The 14898-nt window shown below is 45.9% G+C and overlaps 1 protein-coding gene across 6 annotated transcripts in view; it reads right to left on the bottom strand.

Annotated features, from left to right (window-relative positions):
• Positions 1-14898, bottom strand: part of TTC23 (tetratricopeptide repeat domain 23) — a 95397-nt gene that overhangs the window by 21288 nt on the left and 59211 nt on the right. For all 6 annotated transcript variants that reach the window (XM_087428880.1, XM_087428876.1, XM_087428878.1 and 3 more), the window contains one exon: positions 6338-6465. In XM_087428880.1, the coding sequence (XP_087285006.1) occupies positions 6338-6465 (128 nt within the window). The remainder of the gene's footprint in view (positions 1-6337; positions 6466-14898) is intronic.

Here is a 14898-nt window from a genome sequence, read left to right as displayed (position 1 = left end):
ACAGTCAAAGAAGAATTAATACCTATCCTGCTCAAACTACTCCAAAAAATTGAGGAAGACAGAACACTTCTAAAACATTTTACGAGGCCAACATCACCCTGATACCAAAGCTAGACAAAAACAACACAAAGAAGGAAAACTACAGGCCAATATCGCTGATAAACATAGATGCAAAAATTCTCAACAACATATTGGCAAACCAAATACAGCAATACATTAAAAAGATAATACACCACGATCAAGTGGGATTTATACCAGGGACACAGGTATAACACAGCAGCTCAATATCTGCAAAGCAATCAATGTGATACACTATGATAACAAAATGAGGAATAAAAACCACATGATCATCTCAATAGACGTACAGAAAGCATCTGACAAGATCCAACATCCATTTATGATAAAAACTCTCAATAGAATGGGTATAGAAGGAAAGTACCTCAACATAATAAAGGCCACATACGACAAACCCACAGCCAACATCATACTCAATGGGGAAAAACTGAAAGCCATCCTTCTGAGAACAAGAACAAGACAAGGGTGCCCACTCTCACTACTCTCATTCAACATAGTACTGGAGGTTTTGGCCAGAGCAGTTAGGCAAGAAAAAGGAATAAAAGGAGTCTAAACAGGCAATGAAGAAATGAAACTCTTGCTGTTTGCAGACAATATGATTTTATATATAGAAAACCCTAAAGAATCCATCAGAAAACTATTAGAAATAATCAACAACTATGACAGAGTTTCAGGGTACAAAATCAACTTACAAAAATCAGTTGCATTTCTATACTCTAATAACGAACTAACAGAAAGAGAACTCAAGAAGACAATCCTATTTTCAATTGCACAAAAAGAATAAAATATCTAGGAATAAAGTTAACCAAGGAGGTAAAAGACCTATACAATGAAAACTATAAGACATTATTGAAAGAAATCTATGATGACATAAAGAAATGGAAAGATATTCCATGCACATGGATTGGAAGAATAAACATGGTTAAACTTTCCATACTACTAAAGCAATCTACAGATTCAATGAAATCCCAATCAGAATCCCAAGGACGTTCTTCACGGAAATAGAACAAAGAATCCCAAAATTCATATGGGGCAATAAAAGACCCCGAATAACTAAAACAATCCTGAGAAAAAAGAATAAAGCTGGAGGCCTCACAATCCCTGACTTCAAAATATACTACAAAGCTATAGTAATCAAAACAGCATGGTACTGATACAAAAACAGACCCACAGATAAATTCAACAGAATTGAAAGCCCAGAAATAAAACCAACACATCTACAAACAGCTAATCTTCGACAAAGGAGCTAAGAACATACAATGGAGAAAGGAAAGTCTCTTCAATAAATGGTGTTGGAAAAACTGAACAGCCACATGCAAAAGAATGAAAATAGACCATTATCTTTCACCATACACAAAAATTAACTCAAAATTGATCAAAGACTTGAAGGTAAGACCTGAAACCATAAAACTGCTGGAAGAAAATATAGGCAGTACACTCTTTGACATTGGTCTTAGAAGGATCTTTCCAAATACCATGTCTAGTCAGACAAGGTAACCAAAAGAAAAAACAAACAAGTGGGACTTCATCAGACTAAAGAGCTTCTGCAAGGCAAAGGAAACCAGGAACAAAATGAAAAGACAACCCACCAGCTGGGATAAAATATTTACAAATCATATATCTGACAAGGGGTTAATCTCCAAAATATATAAAGAACTCACACAACTGAACAACAAAAAAACAAACAACCCAATCAAAAAATAGGCAGAGGATATGAACAGACATTTTTCCAAAGAAGATAGACAGATGGCCAATAGGCACATGAAAAGATGTTCAATATCACTAATCATCAGGGAAATGTAAACCAAAACTACACTATGATATTACCTTATACCTGTTAGAATGGCTATAATCACCAAGACAAAAAATAACAAATGTTGGAGAGGATGTGGAGAAAACGGAACACTCCTATACTGTTGGTGGGAATGCAAACTGGCGCAGCCACTATGGAAAACAGTATGGAGATTTCTCAAAAAATTGAAAACAGAAATACCATACGACCCAGCTATCCCACTACTGGGTATTTATCCAAAGAATTTGAAATCAACAATTCAAAGCGACTTATGCACCCCTGTGTTCATCGCAGCATTATTCACTGTAGCCAATAAGTGGAAGCAACCCAAGTGCCCAATGACTGATGATTGGATAAAGAAGATGTGGTAGGGCCGGCCCCATGGCTTAGTGGTTAAGTGCGCACACTCCGCTGCTGGTGGCCTGGGTTCGGATCCCAGGTGCGCACTGACGCACTGCTTCTCCGGCCATGCTGAGGCTGCATCCCACATACAGCAACTAGAAGGATGTGCAACTATGACATACAACTATCTGCTGGGGCTTTGGGGGAAAAATAAATAAATAAAATTATATATATAAAAAAAAAGATGTGATATATATACAAAATGGAACACTACTCAGCCATAAAAAAAGACAAAATTGTCCCATTCTCAACAACATGGATGGACCTTGAGGGTATTATGTTAAGCAAAATAAGGCAGACAGAGAAAGACAAGCACAGCATGATTTCACTCATACGTGGAAGATAAACTAACACATGGACAAAGAAAACAGTTTAGTGGTTACCAGAGGGTAAGGGGTTTGGGGGATGGGCACAAGGCGTGAAGGGGCACATTTATATGGTGACTGACAAATAATAATGTACAACTGAAATTTCACAATGTTATAAACTATTATGACCTCAATAAACAAACAAGGCAAGGGGAACAAAAAAAGTGAAAACCATAGAGTTTCCTGGCTATTTATCTACTTACAGAATATCCAGAACATACTCCATGGTTTTCTATTTCTCATAGGAAATAGTTTAGGAAATCAAAAGCAAACATTCCAACATGATAAAAAATTAAATATATTTGACATATTGTTTGGTTTATCTGATTTATTTATACCACGGAATTTATAACATGGAATAAAAAACATGAGTTCATTAGAAACCAATGTCTTCTTATATTAATCTCTTCAGTCAGACACCAAGATAGACAGAGGGAAAACCCTGTATGTTGATCGCCCACATTTCTCCTGAAATTCTTCCACAATCTTCTATATGAAAGCATGATTACAGTTGCAGAACACAAACACTGAATTTATGGCTAAATAATGCAGGAACCAGTGAAGGAGGCTTCCCCACCACCCAGCCCTGAAGGCATCCTGATAAGCACTCCACAGACAGAAGGAGCTAGCAAGGGCTTTACTCCTTTTATTGGCAATAATATGGGTTAGGTGCTGGGGGTGGGGTGGGGGAACCACAGTAAACATGCTGATGAGGCAGAAATAATTTCCTGGGTGGAAAGAGGACCACTGTAGGGGCAGAGAAATTGTGTAAATTGTGTGTGTGACCCACCTCGGTATATGAGGGACTTGCCTGATGTTAAAGCCCATCGTCATGCCCAGTGTACCACGTCTCCTCCCTGCATCTGTGAGCAAGGACTTAGCTTGGTGCAAGTGTTGGGGTTGGCAGCTTTTCATTGACAACCGTGGGAATTGGTTGTCAGGCTTTGAGGTGCCAATGATGGAAAGAAGAGCCAGACTCCTTTCCTAAATGAAGTTTTCAATGTTCCTTACAGCCTGAATGGGGAAACTAGAGATGGATGTTCATGAACTTGAATGGAAGGTCGAGATGGCAATGGAAGAGATGCCACAGGGGTTTAGAGGAAACAGACTGTGCCAGCCTCTGAGAGTTGGAAAAGCTTAATAGAGAGGAGGGAAGAATCAACAGGACTTAGGTGGGCTGAGAAGAGGGCATAGGAAACTGGGAACATAGGCGTGAGGTAGGAGAAGCACAGCATGTTCGCAGCCCGTGAGCAGACTAATCTGAGTGCAGCAGAGAAAGCAGGGAGGGGCGCAGAGCGAGCTGAGGCAGGAGTCACAGGCTGGGCTGGGGGTGGAGGGCCTTTGTGCCAGGCTGAGAAATTTGGATTTTCTGATGGGGTTAAGAAGTCAGAGAAGGCTCTTGAGCAGGAGAAAAGTATAACTAGAAGATAAACCCACACAGGGTATCTTAACCTGTGGCAGAGACCTTCACTTACATTTGACCTTAAAAGGCATTTTCCTCTCCAAAAATCACCTTCCTGTTGGCGCAGGATTCTAGCCCATGCGTAGGCTGTGGACCACCTCTAGGGTGGTCTGAGCACAGGTCTGTGCTTGTGCTTGGGACTGTCATGAGGCCCAGCCTTTGTTGGCTGACTTCTGCTAGAACCTACAGCAAGAGCTCTGCAACCAAGGGTGAGCACAATGCAAGACTGCCACGTTTGATCGGACAGGCTGTGCCATGCACAGGGGCACCCGGCAGGAGAATGAGGAGGGCCGAAATCCAGCCCATGTTCCACGCTCCAAGCAATGTGCTTTGGCACAGGCTGCATCCACCTGAGGAAGAGGTATTGTTTTCTGTTCTTACAACGGCACTGGAAGGGCTGGCAGGAGCCCTAGAATGACAGGGGCTGGTTTTCTAAAATCTCCAAGGGCAGCCTGGGAGCAAGGTGCATCTTTAGATCAACACCACTGATTTGGGTGACGTGGGCAAGGGCAGTGAGGTGTAGCATCGGTGACAACAGACATCAGGGAAGAAAGCCAGATAGGAATGGGGGTAAGGGCGGATGCCCTGCGGTAGCCAGAGCAGTCAGGCAGCCCACCGCCCAGCATCCATCCACCCATCTGCTCGTCACTTCCCTCCACGAGCAAGAGGGTCCCTGCTCTCAAGGAATTCAGTCTACTCAGGGAAAACAGTAAACATCTACATTTTTACTTACAAATTATATCAAGTAGGATTCTATGAGGAATAATAATGGGGAGAATCTAATGAAAAGTGGAGAGAGGAATCAGGCAGGCTGGTGAGTCCTGAAGGATGGATCCACATTAACCAGGGGACAAATGGAGAAGAGCCTTCCAGGAGCAGGAGACAAAAGCTGGCACTGCCCAGAAGTGGGAATTAGAAAAGGCCAGTGTGGCTGGAACACAGATCGGGAGAAGGGGCAGAAGTGAGACTGGCAATGTCAGCAGAATCCAGATCGTGCAAGATATTGTGGGCCAAATGGGACTCTGGTTTATCTTAAGGGCACCGAGAAGGCATTGGAGTATTTTATAAATGCGGTTCACTGATCAGACCTACGTTTTGAAAAGATCACCCTGGCTTCCTTATTCAGAATGGATTAGGAAAGGGCTGGAGTGGAAGCAGCAGCCAGGGGCCTGGAGTTTGTTAGAGTAGTTCAGGCAGGGGACAATGACGAGCAGAGGTGGAGATGGCGACCAATGGATGGATTCAAGGTGCATTTTGGAGGTAAAAATGACGCATGAGCTGGAAGGGGTGAGGCATAATGGGGGCAAATTTCCCCCCAGACTTCTGACCTGAGCATTCCCCATAGAACTTCATGAGATGTGCTAGAGTCTGAGGCCCCTGGAAAGCCCTTCTCTGCTTGCTTGGGTGATCCAGAAAAATATGGAAACTCCATTTGTTATTGTTACTGTAGGCCTACTTTGGCCTGAGGAACATGGGTACATCCAGATTAAAAACCTATGTTTCTTAAGCTCACATCAGTTGAGACAGGAGTGGGGAATTAAGAGTTAGGCGAGAGCTGTTGGAAAGGAGTCTACGGAACAGAAAAGGAAATAAAAAGTTTTTCATCTCAAGTATTTGCCTTGATAGGTTGGAGTTGAAAAAAAAAAATGTATCTATATAAATCGAGCCACAGCATGTGGCTTTCTGGTAGCTGTTGGGCTTTGCACAGAATAAGTTCCCAAGGGTTTAATTACCAATGAATATCAACTCTCGGTCCTGTTCCATTTTTGTAAGCCAAGGAAAGCATGCCTGTATGGTTCAATGGTAAAAGAGAATGAGCTGTAACTTCTGCACTGTGTATCTAATTCTCGGTAGATATGCAAATTCCGCGCATTATCCAAAATAAGGAGGGAGGAACTGACACACTAACTGCTTTCCTCTATCCCAGCCAGAACAGAGGGCTTTGAGAAGCAGGGCCTGTCCACCGGGTTCTCAAGGTGTCTAGTCCTTTGGAATCCTTTGTGGGTGAACACGACATCTACGTTCTCATAAGCAGTTTTCGTTTCCCAAGAGCAAGTATCTGGAAGCTGCCTGAGAGTAGCCACATGGCCTTATTTATCTGTGTCCCTGTGGAGCCTGGCACATGGCTTGCACATAGTAGATGTCTAATGGGTGCTTGCAGAGTAAAGCAGTAGCCCTTTGGATAGAACTGGGTCACCCACATAAATAACTGGTCAACTGTGGTCCAAACTCACTTACCTCTTGTTGTCCAGTGACTTGTAGAAAATGGCAATATTCATCTTGAATTGAAAGAAATTTGGCTTTTCCCACCCCTTCAGCATCCTTCAGATTAGCCATGCTCTCTTGAAAATACTGGTCAGCCACATCTGAAGAAAAACATCACCACAACAACTTTGAAAACTGCTCACAGATTTGAAATGGAAACAGAATAAATATGCTTTTAGTGGTGGCGAACTATTTGTAAATAATAAGCATTTGGACGAGAGAATACAATTAAAGGAACAGTCTTTTGCCCATTAATCTGCCTGTCTTATCAGAAAAGACTAGGTCTCAGAAGGATACAGCAAATTACTTTTCTTGGTTTTCATATGTCTCAGCTCTCCCAGTGACAGAGTAAGCAAAGTTAATGCATTCATGGAATCATGGAACCTTCCCCCAGATTTGAACACATTGGTAAGTTTTTCAGGTTGAGTAACTATTAATTCTTCCTAAAACTTTGGTTGCTCCTGACTGAGGTTAGGTTTGTAGCTCCACAGAAGTGGATTGAACTGAAGTCCCCTTCACCTCTCTTTCACTGGGGGTCTGCCTACAGCCAGACCAGCAGATAGATTTCTAGAGTATTAATCAAATATCTCTCTTGGTAGGAGAACATTCTATCACATGGAAAATGTGACATCTTCACTCACGGCTGACTCGTGGGAGAAAACATTACAGATTTAACGCTCAGACTAAGTATTAACTTTGGCTACTTTGATATTCTGATGACAGCAAATATGGGGATGATGTAGCATTTATTTTGTTGATTCTAAAAGCATTACAGAGATGAACATTCCATGTCTAAAAATTAATGAGGATATTCAGGAGTGGCATGCTCTTTATATTTTAATTCTCTGTCTCATTTGGAATTAACCAAAGGAAGAAACCGAGCCCTTCTTTAAGAGTAAAGATCTTTCCGAGTCTCAGCCTTGTTCCCCTGGGGATGAGCCCTTACTATAAAGACCAGCAGATGTAAAGGGTGTAGGAAGGAGCTGGGGCTGAATGGGCATGGACTGAATTTCTGACCTGGGCTTTGGCAGAAGTGGTGCCATGCTCAGGTAAAGGAGGAGACCAAAAGGGATTGGAAGTGTTTCCCTCCCTTCCTGGGTAAGCAGCCAGTCTCTTAGACACAGGTGGACACAGCCACACTTGATACCTTCCTAGCCCCTTTCTTGTAATGTTCTCCCACCTCTTAGTATTCCTTCCCCTGGTGGTCCCATGCTGACCAATAGCCCCCCAAAGGCACCCGTTAGGCTGGTCCCCAAGACCTGAGTACTGCATGCTCCTTTCTCTTAGTGTAGCTGATCTCCCAGAGATGCTGGGAGAAAGGAAGCTGCTTGGCCTAACTCAAACTAGTGTGTAAATGGCTCATAACCTCTAACTCAGGAAGACCTATTCATATTTTCCAAAGAGGATGCTTTTTAGCACATATGGATCTCTGGAAGAGAGAGTGGAAGTGAGGGAGGAAGGAAGGGAGGGGAGGGAGGAAGGAATTTATTACTTAAATTAAGGCAGTGTGGCTACTGAAGTGAAGGAAAGCTCGGCGTTGTGGTGGGACAATGGAGACAGGCGCTGCCTGGAAATCTACCCTCTGGGGTCAGCCTCTTAAAGCTGCTGCTTCCCTTCCTCCACTTCTGAGTCCTCAGCTTCTGTAAAGGTCTGGGTTTTTCTCATTTCTGTTCTTGAAAGATCTCTAGTCAGAGGGGGGCGAGGGGTGAGGATCGGGGATAGGGGTAGGGAGGACAACAGACAGCTGTTGTCATGTACAAGTCGACCACATGTCAGGCAACACATCAGGACCCTTGTATATCAGAAGAGTGTAGAGCTTAGGAACAGAGGAAGGTCTAGGGCATCCACTATGAGCGCCTTCCCTGTCTATAAATCTGAAACCACTTTTTTTTTTTTGCTGAAGAAGCTTGGCCTTGAGCTAACATCCCTGCCCATCTTCCTCTATTTTGTATGTGGGACGCCACCACAGCACGGCTTGATGAGTGGTGTAGGTCCACGCTCGGGATCTGAACCCGTGATCCCGGACCACTGAAGCAGAGCACGCTGAACTTAACCACTATGCCACTGGGCCAGACCCATGAAATCACTTTTCTCTTTACCTGGGATACAGGAGAGCTCCTTTACTGCAAGACTCTGACTTATTTCCCCCAGCCCTCAAACCTCCAAATTAACTTTCTGAACTATGAACCACATGATTAGTCTTTGAGGGGAGAGCAAATTTGTCCTATTACTACAGCTAAGGAGTGACTCTCTGATAAGTAGTTTGTTCTCCTGGAGGTGGGCATCCCACAGGAGGTCCATCTGGGACAAATGACAACAAGATTTCCAGAGGGAGAGGAAGTCACAGCTGGGTGGGTGGGACGCCACCTCCTGGCATGGACCTTGTGCCCTGAAGCTGAGTGTGGGTTCACAAAGAGCCAGCAGTTTCAACACTCGCACACGGCCATCCCTAACTTTAAAAACCTCTTCTAGAATCCTCTGCAACCTGATGCCGGTGGCCTCGGCAGAAGATGAGGTCATTTTCTAAAGCACGGGAGCATGACTTAGCTGGTAAATCTGAGCCCCAGTCGCACAGGTGTTCCAAGGCCATTAATCTCCCATTTTCACTCCAACAGAACGTTTAGGCTGCCTGAGAGTTAGAGCGAGGGAGGAAGTGTGGCCCGCTGGGCAGGGTGGCTTAACATCTCCTGGAGGTCCTGTCAGACTCTGTTCTGTCTGTATGTTTATATACAGGCAAAAAAAAACAAGGCCACATTCAAAGAGCTGGAGGAATGCAGGGTTACAGTTTGACACACTGGAGGCCAGAAGGCTTTTAATTAAAATAAATCCCAGTAACCCTGGGCTTGTTTTCTTGAGGCCATCCTACAGCAAGAGCTGGAACAGTGAGGACAGCTTTCATTAAGAGGGATGCCTGTGTGTTCAATGTGACAATTACCTTTTGTAACAGTCCTGGGAAATAGTCTGTACTCTGTACTAACTGTAAAAGCATGAAGGACCCCAGGGAATTTGAAAATAGAAAGTCTCAAATCCTAGCCCAGCGTTAACCCAGAGGAGTGCCATCACCCAGCAAGCAAACAGATTGAACCCATTTAGACCCTGCTGGGGGCTGCTGCACAGGCTCTGCACAGGCAGCTGCCCTAAGGCCACCCGCCTTGGGGGAGGCCACTAGGGAAGCTTGAGGACATACCGAGTCCAAAACAGGCTCACTCCTTACCACGGGGCCCGCAGTGGCCTACAATGGAGACCATCTTCAAGAGGAACACTTCACAGGGCCTGGACATGGCTTCCAGGAGCAGCAGACTTGCTGCTCACTGGCCATGTGGTCCCAGAAAGTTCATGGCCATCTCTGGGGGTTTGCATCAGTAGAGTGAGGTAACCAAGATGGCGGCAGGCCAGGTAAGGTTCACACAGGAGAGCATACAGGAAGTGCCGGCACAGTACGTGGTGCTCACAGGCCTGGTCAGGGACTTTGTCACCATGGGGATCTGCCTGCCTCAAACATCCTCACCACCAGGAAGGATCCCATCCCTAGCCCCATACCGCTCAGAGTCTCACTCGGGGCCACCCATACAGTGGTCAGGTGTCCAGCAGCCACAGGCCTATTGCTCCAGTTACTTCTCTTGTTGAAGTCTATGTGTTTTCCATAAGCTGCCCTAAAAATCCTTTTTGAAGCCAAGTCAGGGTATAAATAACATAGGCTTTTCTGAGAAGTTCTGAACACAAAGTATTTGCCAGCACAAAAGTGAAAAACCGGAGCCCCATAAAAGTGGTTATCACAGAGTGCATGCACTTCATCCTCCCCAGGAGAAGAGTCAAGCCACAGACTTTGTTCTCAGATGTGAAGAGGAAAGGCAGTTTGTAAGCAAAGCTTGATAAGGTTTTAGTTCTGCCCCAGGTTGTCCCTCTATGAAGAGAGACCAACAGCATAGACTTGGAGTGAAAAAGAGGCCACCCCTTCTACTCCTCTGCTGGCCCCAAGAACTGCCAACCCCTGCAGCCCCCACCTACCCATCCTCTGGGGCTTCCCGGCTCCCCGGACTGTGGGGGACAGGGCACCCACACGCCACTAGCTCTCCGCTTCCAGAGTGTGGTTAAGTAGGCAGCACTTGGCCTCTGCCTAGGCCTTGCTTTGCCTCTAACTTGCAGAGCGACCCTCGACACTCCTTGAATCCCAGTACTCTGGACAGGATGTGCTCTAAGGTGCCTTCCAGAGGTTTCTGAGAGGGGATCCTACTAACGATGGTAGGAAGCAGGGTAAGAGACTTCCCTTTTCTTCTCTGGCCTCACCCACCACTTGCTCTCTACAGCTTCCCCTTTCTCACCTGGCCTGCAGAGCACAGAGCAGGCATGGATGCTGACATCTGCTTGGGGAGCTCAGAGGCAGGCCAGGCTCAGGCTGGCTGGGCATTTTGTAACAAGAAACAGGCCCTGAGTAGGAGCTGAGGAAAGGTCTCTCAGAGCACACAGGGCTCGAGGGGTTGGGAAGGCTGCGGAGGAGGGAAGACGGAGAAGAGAAGAATGAGGAGGAAGGGAGAGAGGTGAGTGGGTGTGGCCAGGTGGCTTACACTCATTTCCACCAGCAGGGCTGTACCACAAGCCCCATTTGGAGGCCTCAGGTTGGAGGTGGGGTGAGGCAGACAGCAGGGGCAGCTAAGACAGGCCACGGGAAGGTGAAGGACACCTGACTGTGGCTGCTCCTAGGTGGCCATATTACCCCTCAGGAGACCACTGGAGCTGGGCACGTGTGTATGCCAGAGGCTGTCTGACTTCTGGTCTCTCTGGGACATAAAGGGCCCAAGGAGCATCAGTAACCCATGGAGGCGGGAATGGGCTGGGGTAGGGGCAGGGCCCAGCGTGGGGCAAGCTGAGAAGGAGGCCACAGGAGGAAGAGTTGAGAAAAGGGAGGATGGTATAGGGTTAAAAAGAGGAGGCTTCATGGAGATACAGTGCCTAGCTACAGATACTTACATACTTCATGTCTACTGCATAAAATGTGGGCAGAGACCAGGACAAGTGGGGGCTGGGGAGATATACACATTTGTGCATAGGGAATTATATCTTGGGAATGCATCCCGCACTCATGAGTCTGGTTGATATAGCCAGGCATCCTACCCGCTGCCCCTAATGCTCTGATACGGCAGAGCCCGGCCCTTTCTGCTGTCTCTGGACACTTCAGAGCTCCCCAGCCTGCTGAAGCCCAGGTCGCAGATGGGGCCACTTCCAAACAAGGCTGCCTGTGCTCAGCAGGCTCTGCCTCTCAGAGACTTATACTGAAATGTACTTGGCTTCAGCCCATTTCATTTTAATATCCTTCAGAAGAAGAGTTATAAACACAAGGCCAATGCCCTGAACACTTAGCAGGGTTGGGAGAGCTGTTAATACCAAGTTTGTCTATGGCTGCTCCGGGAAGCTGGCCAGGCTCAGGTTAGTGACATTCCAGAAGCCTGAATTGGGAGTCCTTATGCAATCACAATCCTTCGTGACTTCTAAGGCAGTTTTGTCTGCAAAAGGACTGCAGGGAAGGCACAGAGCAGAGGGGTTAGCTTGAGTGTGGAGCCTGAAACTGGCTTCTTGGCTAGTGGTGCTTGTTTTGTCAGAGGGCAATGCCTTCAATGGGCATTCAGCAAGCAGGCTGCGGAGAATCCCCCAGTGAGAAATTTGTTCTCATTAATGATTCTTAAAAAAAAAAAATTGTACTCAGCACAGACGGGTTTAAGCACAGGAGAGCAGAGCTGAGATCCCCATGCATGTGGATTTCTTTGGCGCTTGGTGGAACATGCAGATTTGTTCCCAGGGGATCTGGCTGGGACTTCTGAACTAGAAGTGACTGAGGTCCAGGTCAGAGAGTCCTGCCTGGGTGAGAGCTGGCGGGGAGGTTCATCTCCTCTTAGTTGTCAAAGATGAGCTCCAAATTCCCCCCTTTCCTTTCCCCTTGCTGGAAGTAGCAGAGGCCTGGAGAAACCTCAGCCCTGGATGGGTTTCCCTCATTCCCACCGTGGGGCTACCGGCCATGTGAGGAGATAACAGAGAGATGACATGAAAACTAGGCACCCTGAAAGACGGTGGGGATGCGCCTGCCCCCTCCCTCTGCAGCTCCTGGCTGAGTGGGGCCTGGCTCATTCCTGCTTCCAGAGGGAAGCCGATTCCACGTCTGTGACATGGGCCGCACCCTCTTGGCCCACACCACACTCGGGCACTTGCGGGTAAGAGCCGTAACAAACCCTGTAACTCAAAACGCAGGCCCAGTCAGCTCATTTTCCATAGCCTTTCTCACATTTACCACCAAGGGAACAAGGATTCCGACAGCAGCAGTTTTCAAACAGGTTAACACAGTGGGAATAGTTTGGGGTTTTTCCTTGCTTTTATTTGTTTCTGACATGCCCATTTCGATAGTTTGTTTGAGGCCCTAGGGGCGAGGGCTGGTGCTCCTCTCTGCACCTGTTCCAGGGCTTCATATTGCTGCCGGACAAGCAGCTGTTCGATCCTACAGTTTCACTGCCGACCTCCTCACTTAGCGTTGACCTGCCTTTAAGGCTTCAGTAAACTTTCTTCCTAATGGCATCAAGGTAATAGACATTTCAAGCGTCTTCTGATTAGCAGAAGCTGAGTCTGAGAAGGGCTTGTCTAGCAGTATCCCACAGACTGACGGGGGCTTTGTCCTTTTAGGGTAGAGCAGTGAGTAGAGAGCATACAGACTGATGGACTTCCTGGTGTGGAGAGCTGGCTGTTAGCTCATTTATAAAATGGGAGGTCGTGTCCTGCCTCAAAGGCTTGTTAAAAGGATTAAATGAGCATGTTTGTGAGAATACCAGCACCTGCATACAAGGGACGCTCGACTGTTGCTACTGTTGTCACTGTTGTTAATATTATTCTTACTATGATTCCTGATGGTTCCGAGTCCCTGAGACCTCCATTGCCTATGTTTCAAGCAACCAATCCTCCGGCCTCAAGTAGAAGCATCCTCCTTCCCTAATCTGTACAGCCGATTGCACCTGTTCAACTCCCTGCTCCTGGGGAAGTTTTCTTCTTATCCTGCCATCTTTACACTCCTCTTATATTTCAAATTCTAACTGGCCACTCAGCTTTCAGACTGCAGGTCACCAAAGGCAGAGGGCATTTGAGAGCCTGTGCACGCTCCTGGACTGGCCCCTTTCCACTGGCACTCCAAACCTGTCCCTCTGGGTTGCCTTTGCTCTTCTTATGTCCCTTGTCTGTCCCAAAGGCCACAGACTCTTTGGCTGGCCTAAGTGGGGAGGGGCTAGGAAGGGAAGGGGGCATGTGCAGTGCCAGTCCTTTTAATGTAACACCGAGGTCAAGAGCCTAGGTGCAAACCTGCCACTCCCTGGCTATGGGTCTTTAGGGAAATTACCTAATCTCCCTGTGCCTCAGTTTCTCCATATGAAAACTGGGAATATTTATACCAACCTCACAGAGCTGTTGTGAGGATTAATTGAGTTAATAAACATAATGTGGTTAGAACCATGCCAGTATGCACTATGTAAATGTTAGCTATTATTATTGTATGAGGTCATCAAATTCTCCCAGACCTTGTCTATATCGAGTAGGTATTACTGTCCTTCTCAATTTACAGGGGAGGCAACACCAACACTATACTTGAACTGGAAAAGTTTAAAATATATATATATATAATTGGCTTGTCTGATTCTGTAAATCACACAAAGCAGAGTGGCCTAACTTTGCAGCTACAGGAAAAAAAGATTTTAGGACACAATTTCTGCTGGTCCCCACTCAATCCATACATTCACTAAATGTGTACACTGAGCTGAGATGCTGGCAAACTGGAATCCTTCTAGGCAAAGATGGTCTTTAGGCCTTAGCCTCCTCCAGCTGTTTGGTATTCTCTTGGGACTAGACCTCATTCCACACATCCCACCAATTTAAATGCTCAGAACCCTCTAGTTGTCTTAACCCATGAACCCCTGAGTAACACAAGAAGGATCTGACAACCACTCATTACACTCAGGTTCTCCAGATCAGAAGTTATAGATTCAGCCCTCACACTTGTTTTATCTCACTCAGAGCCTGAAACATATTTGAGTTAGTTACCATCAATTACAAATTGACTTCACATAAAAATCCAAATTTTTGCCTTCTCTTGAAAAAAAACATCTGCCAATATAAACCTGCCTTCCACATGACAGAAATGGGCTGGAGCTGAGTAACAGCTGCTCACTTTTGATAGAATATGGGCTTCTCCAGGTTGCCACAGTCCTCACCACTCCATCTTGTCTCTCTCATATTACAGCTGACAGCTGCCACTTATAATTATGCTTGCTGCTACTACTATTTTCTAATAACTGTAGCTTCACTCACATTGCTTACTTGGTTCCTATAGACATTTACCTTTGTGATTCTTGGTATTCTGGGAGTTTCCATCAAACATGCATTTGCATTTTAAATGTCTTACTAATGGTTGTGGAATGGAAGGTTCTTTTCCCCTATTAAAGGAATTTTAGGCACCAATAAGCTCATCAAAATATTGGCTCTTTGAAGGTTTTGAAGTTGATTGTTAT

This window comes from Ceratotherium simum, chromosome 3, assembly GCF_057802395.1.
Source record: "Ceratotherium simum simum isolate JZ-2026a chromosome 3, ASM5780239v1, whole genome shotgun sequence".
Lineage (NCBI taxonomy): Eukaryota > Metazoa > Chordata > Mammalia > Perissodactyla > Rhinocerotidae > Ceratotherium > Ceratotherium simum.
Note: the sequence above shows the minus strand (reverse complement) of the source record. Positions and strands in the feature narration are given on the sequence as shown.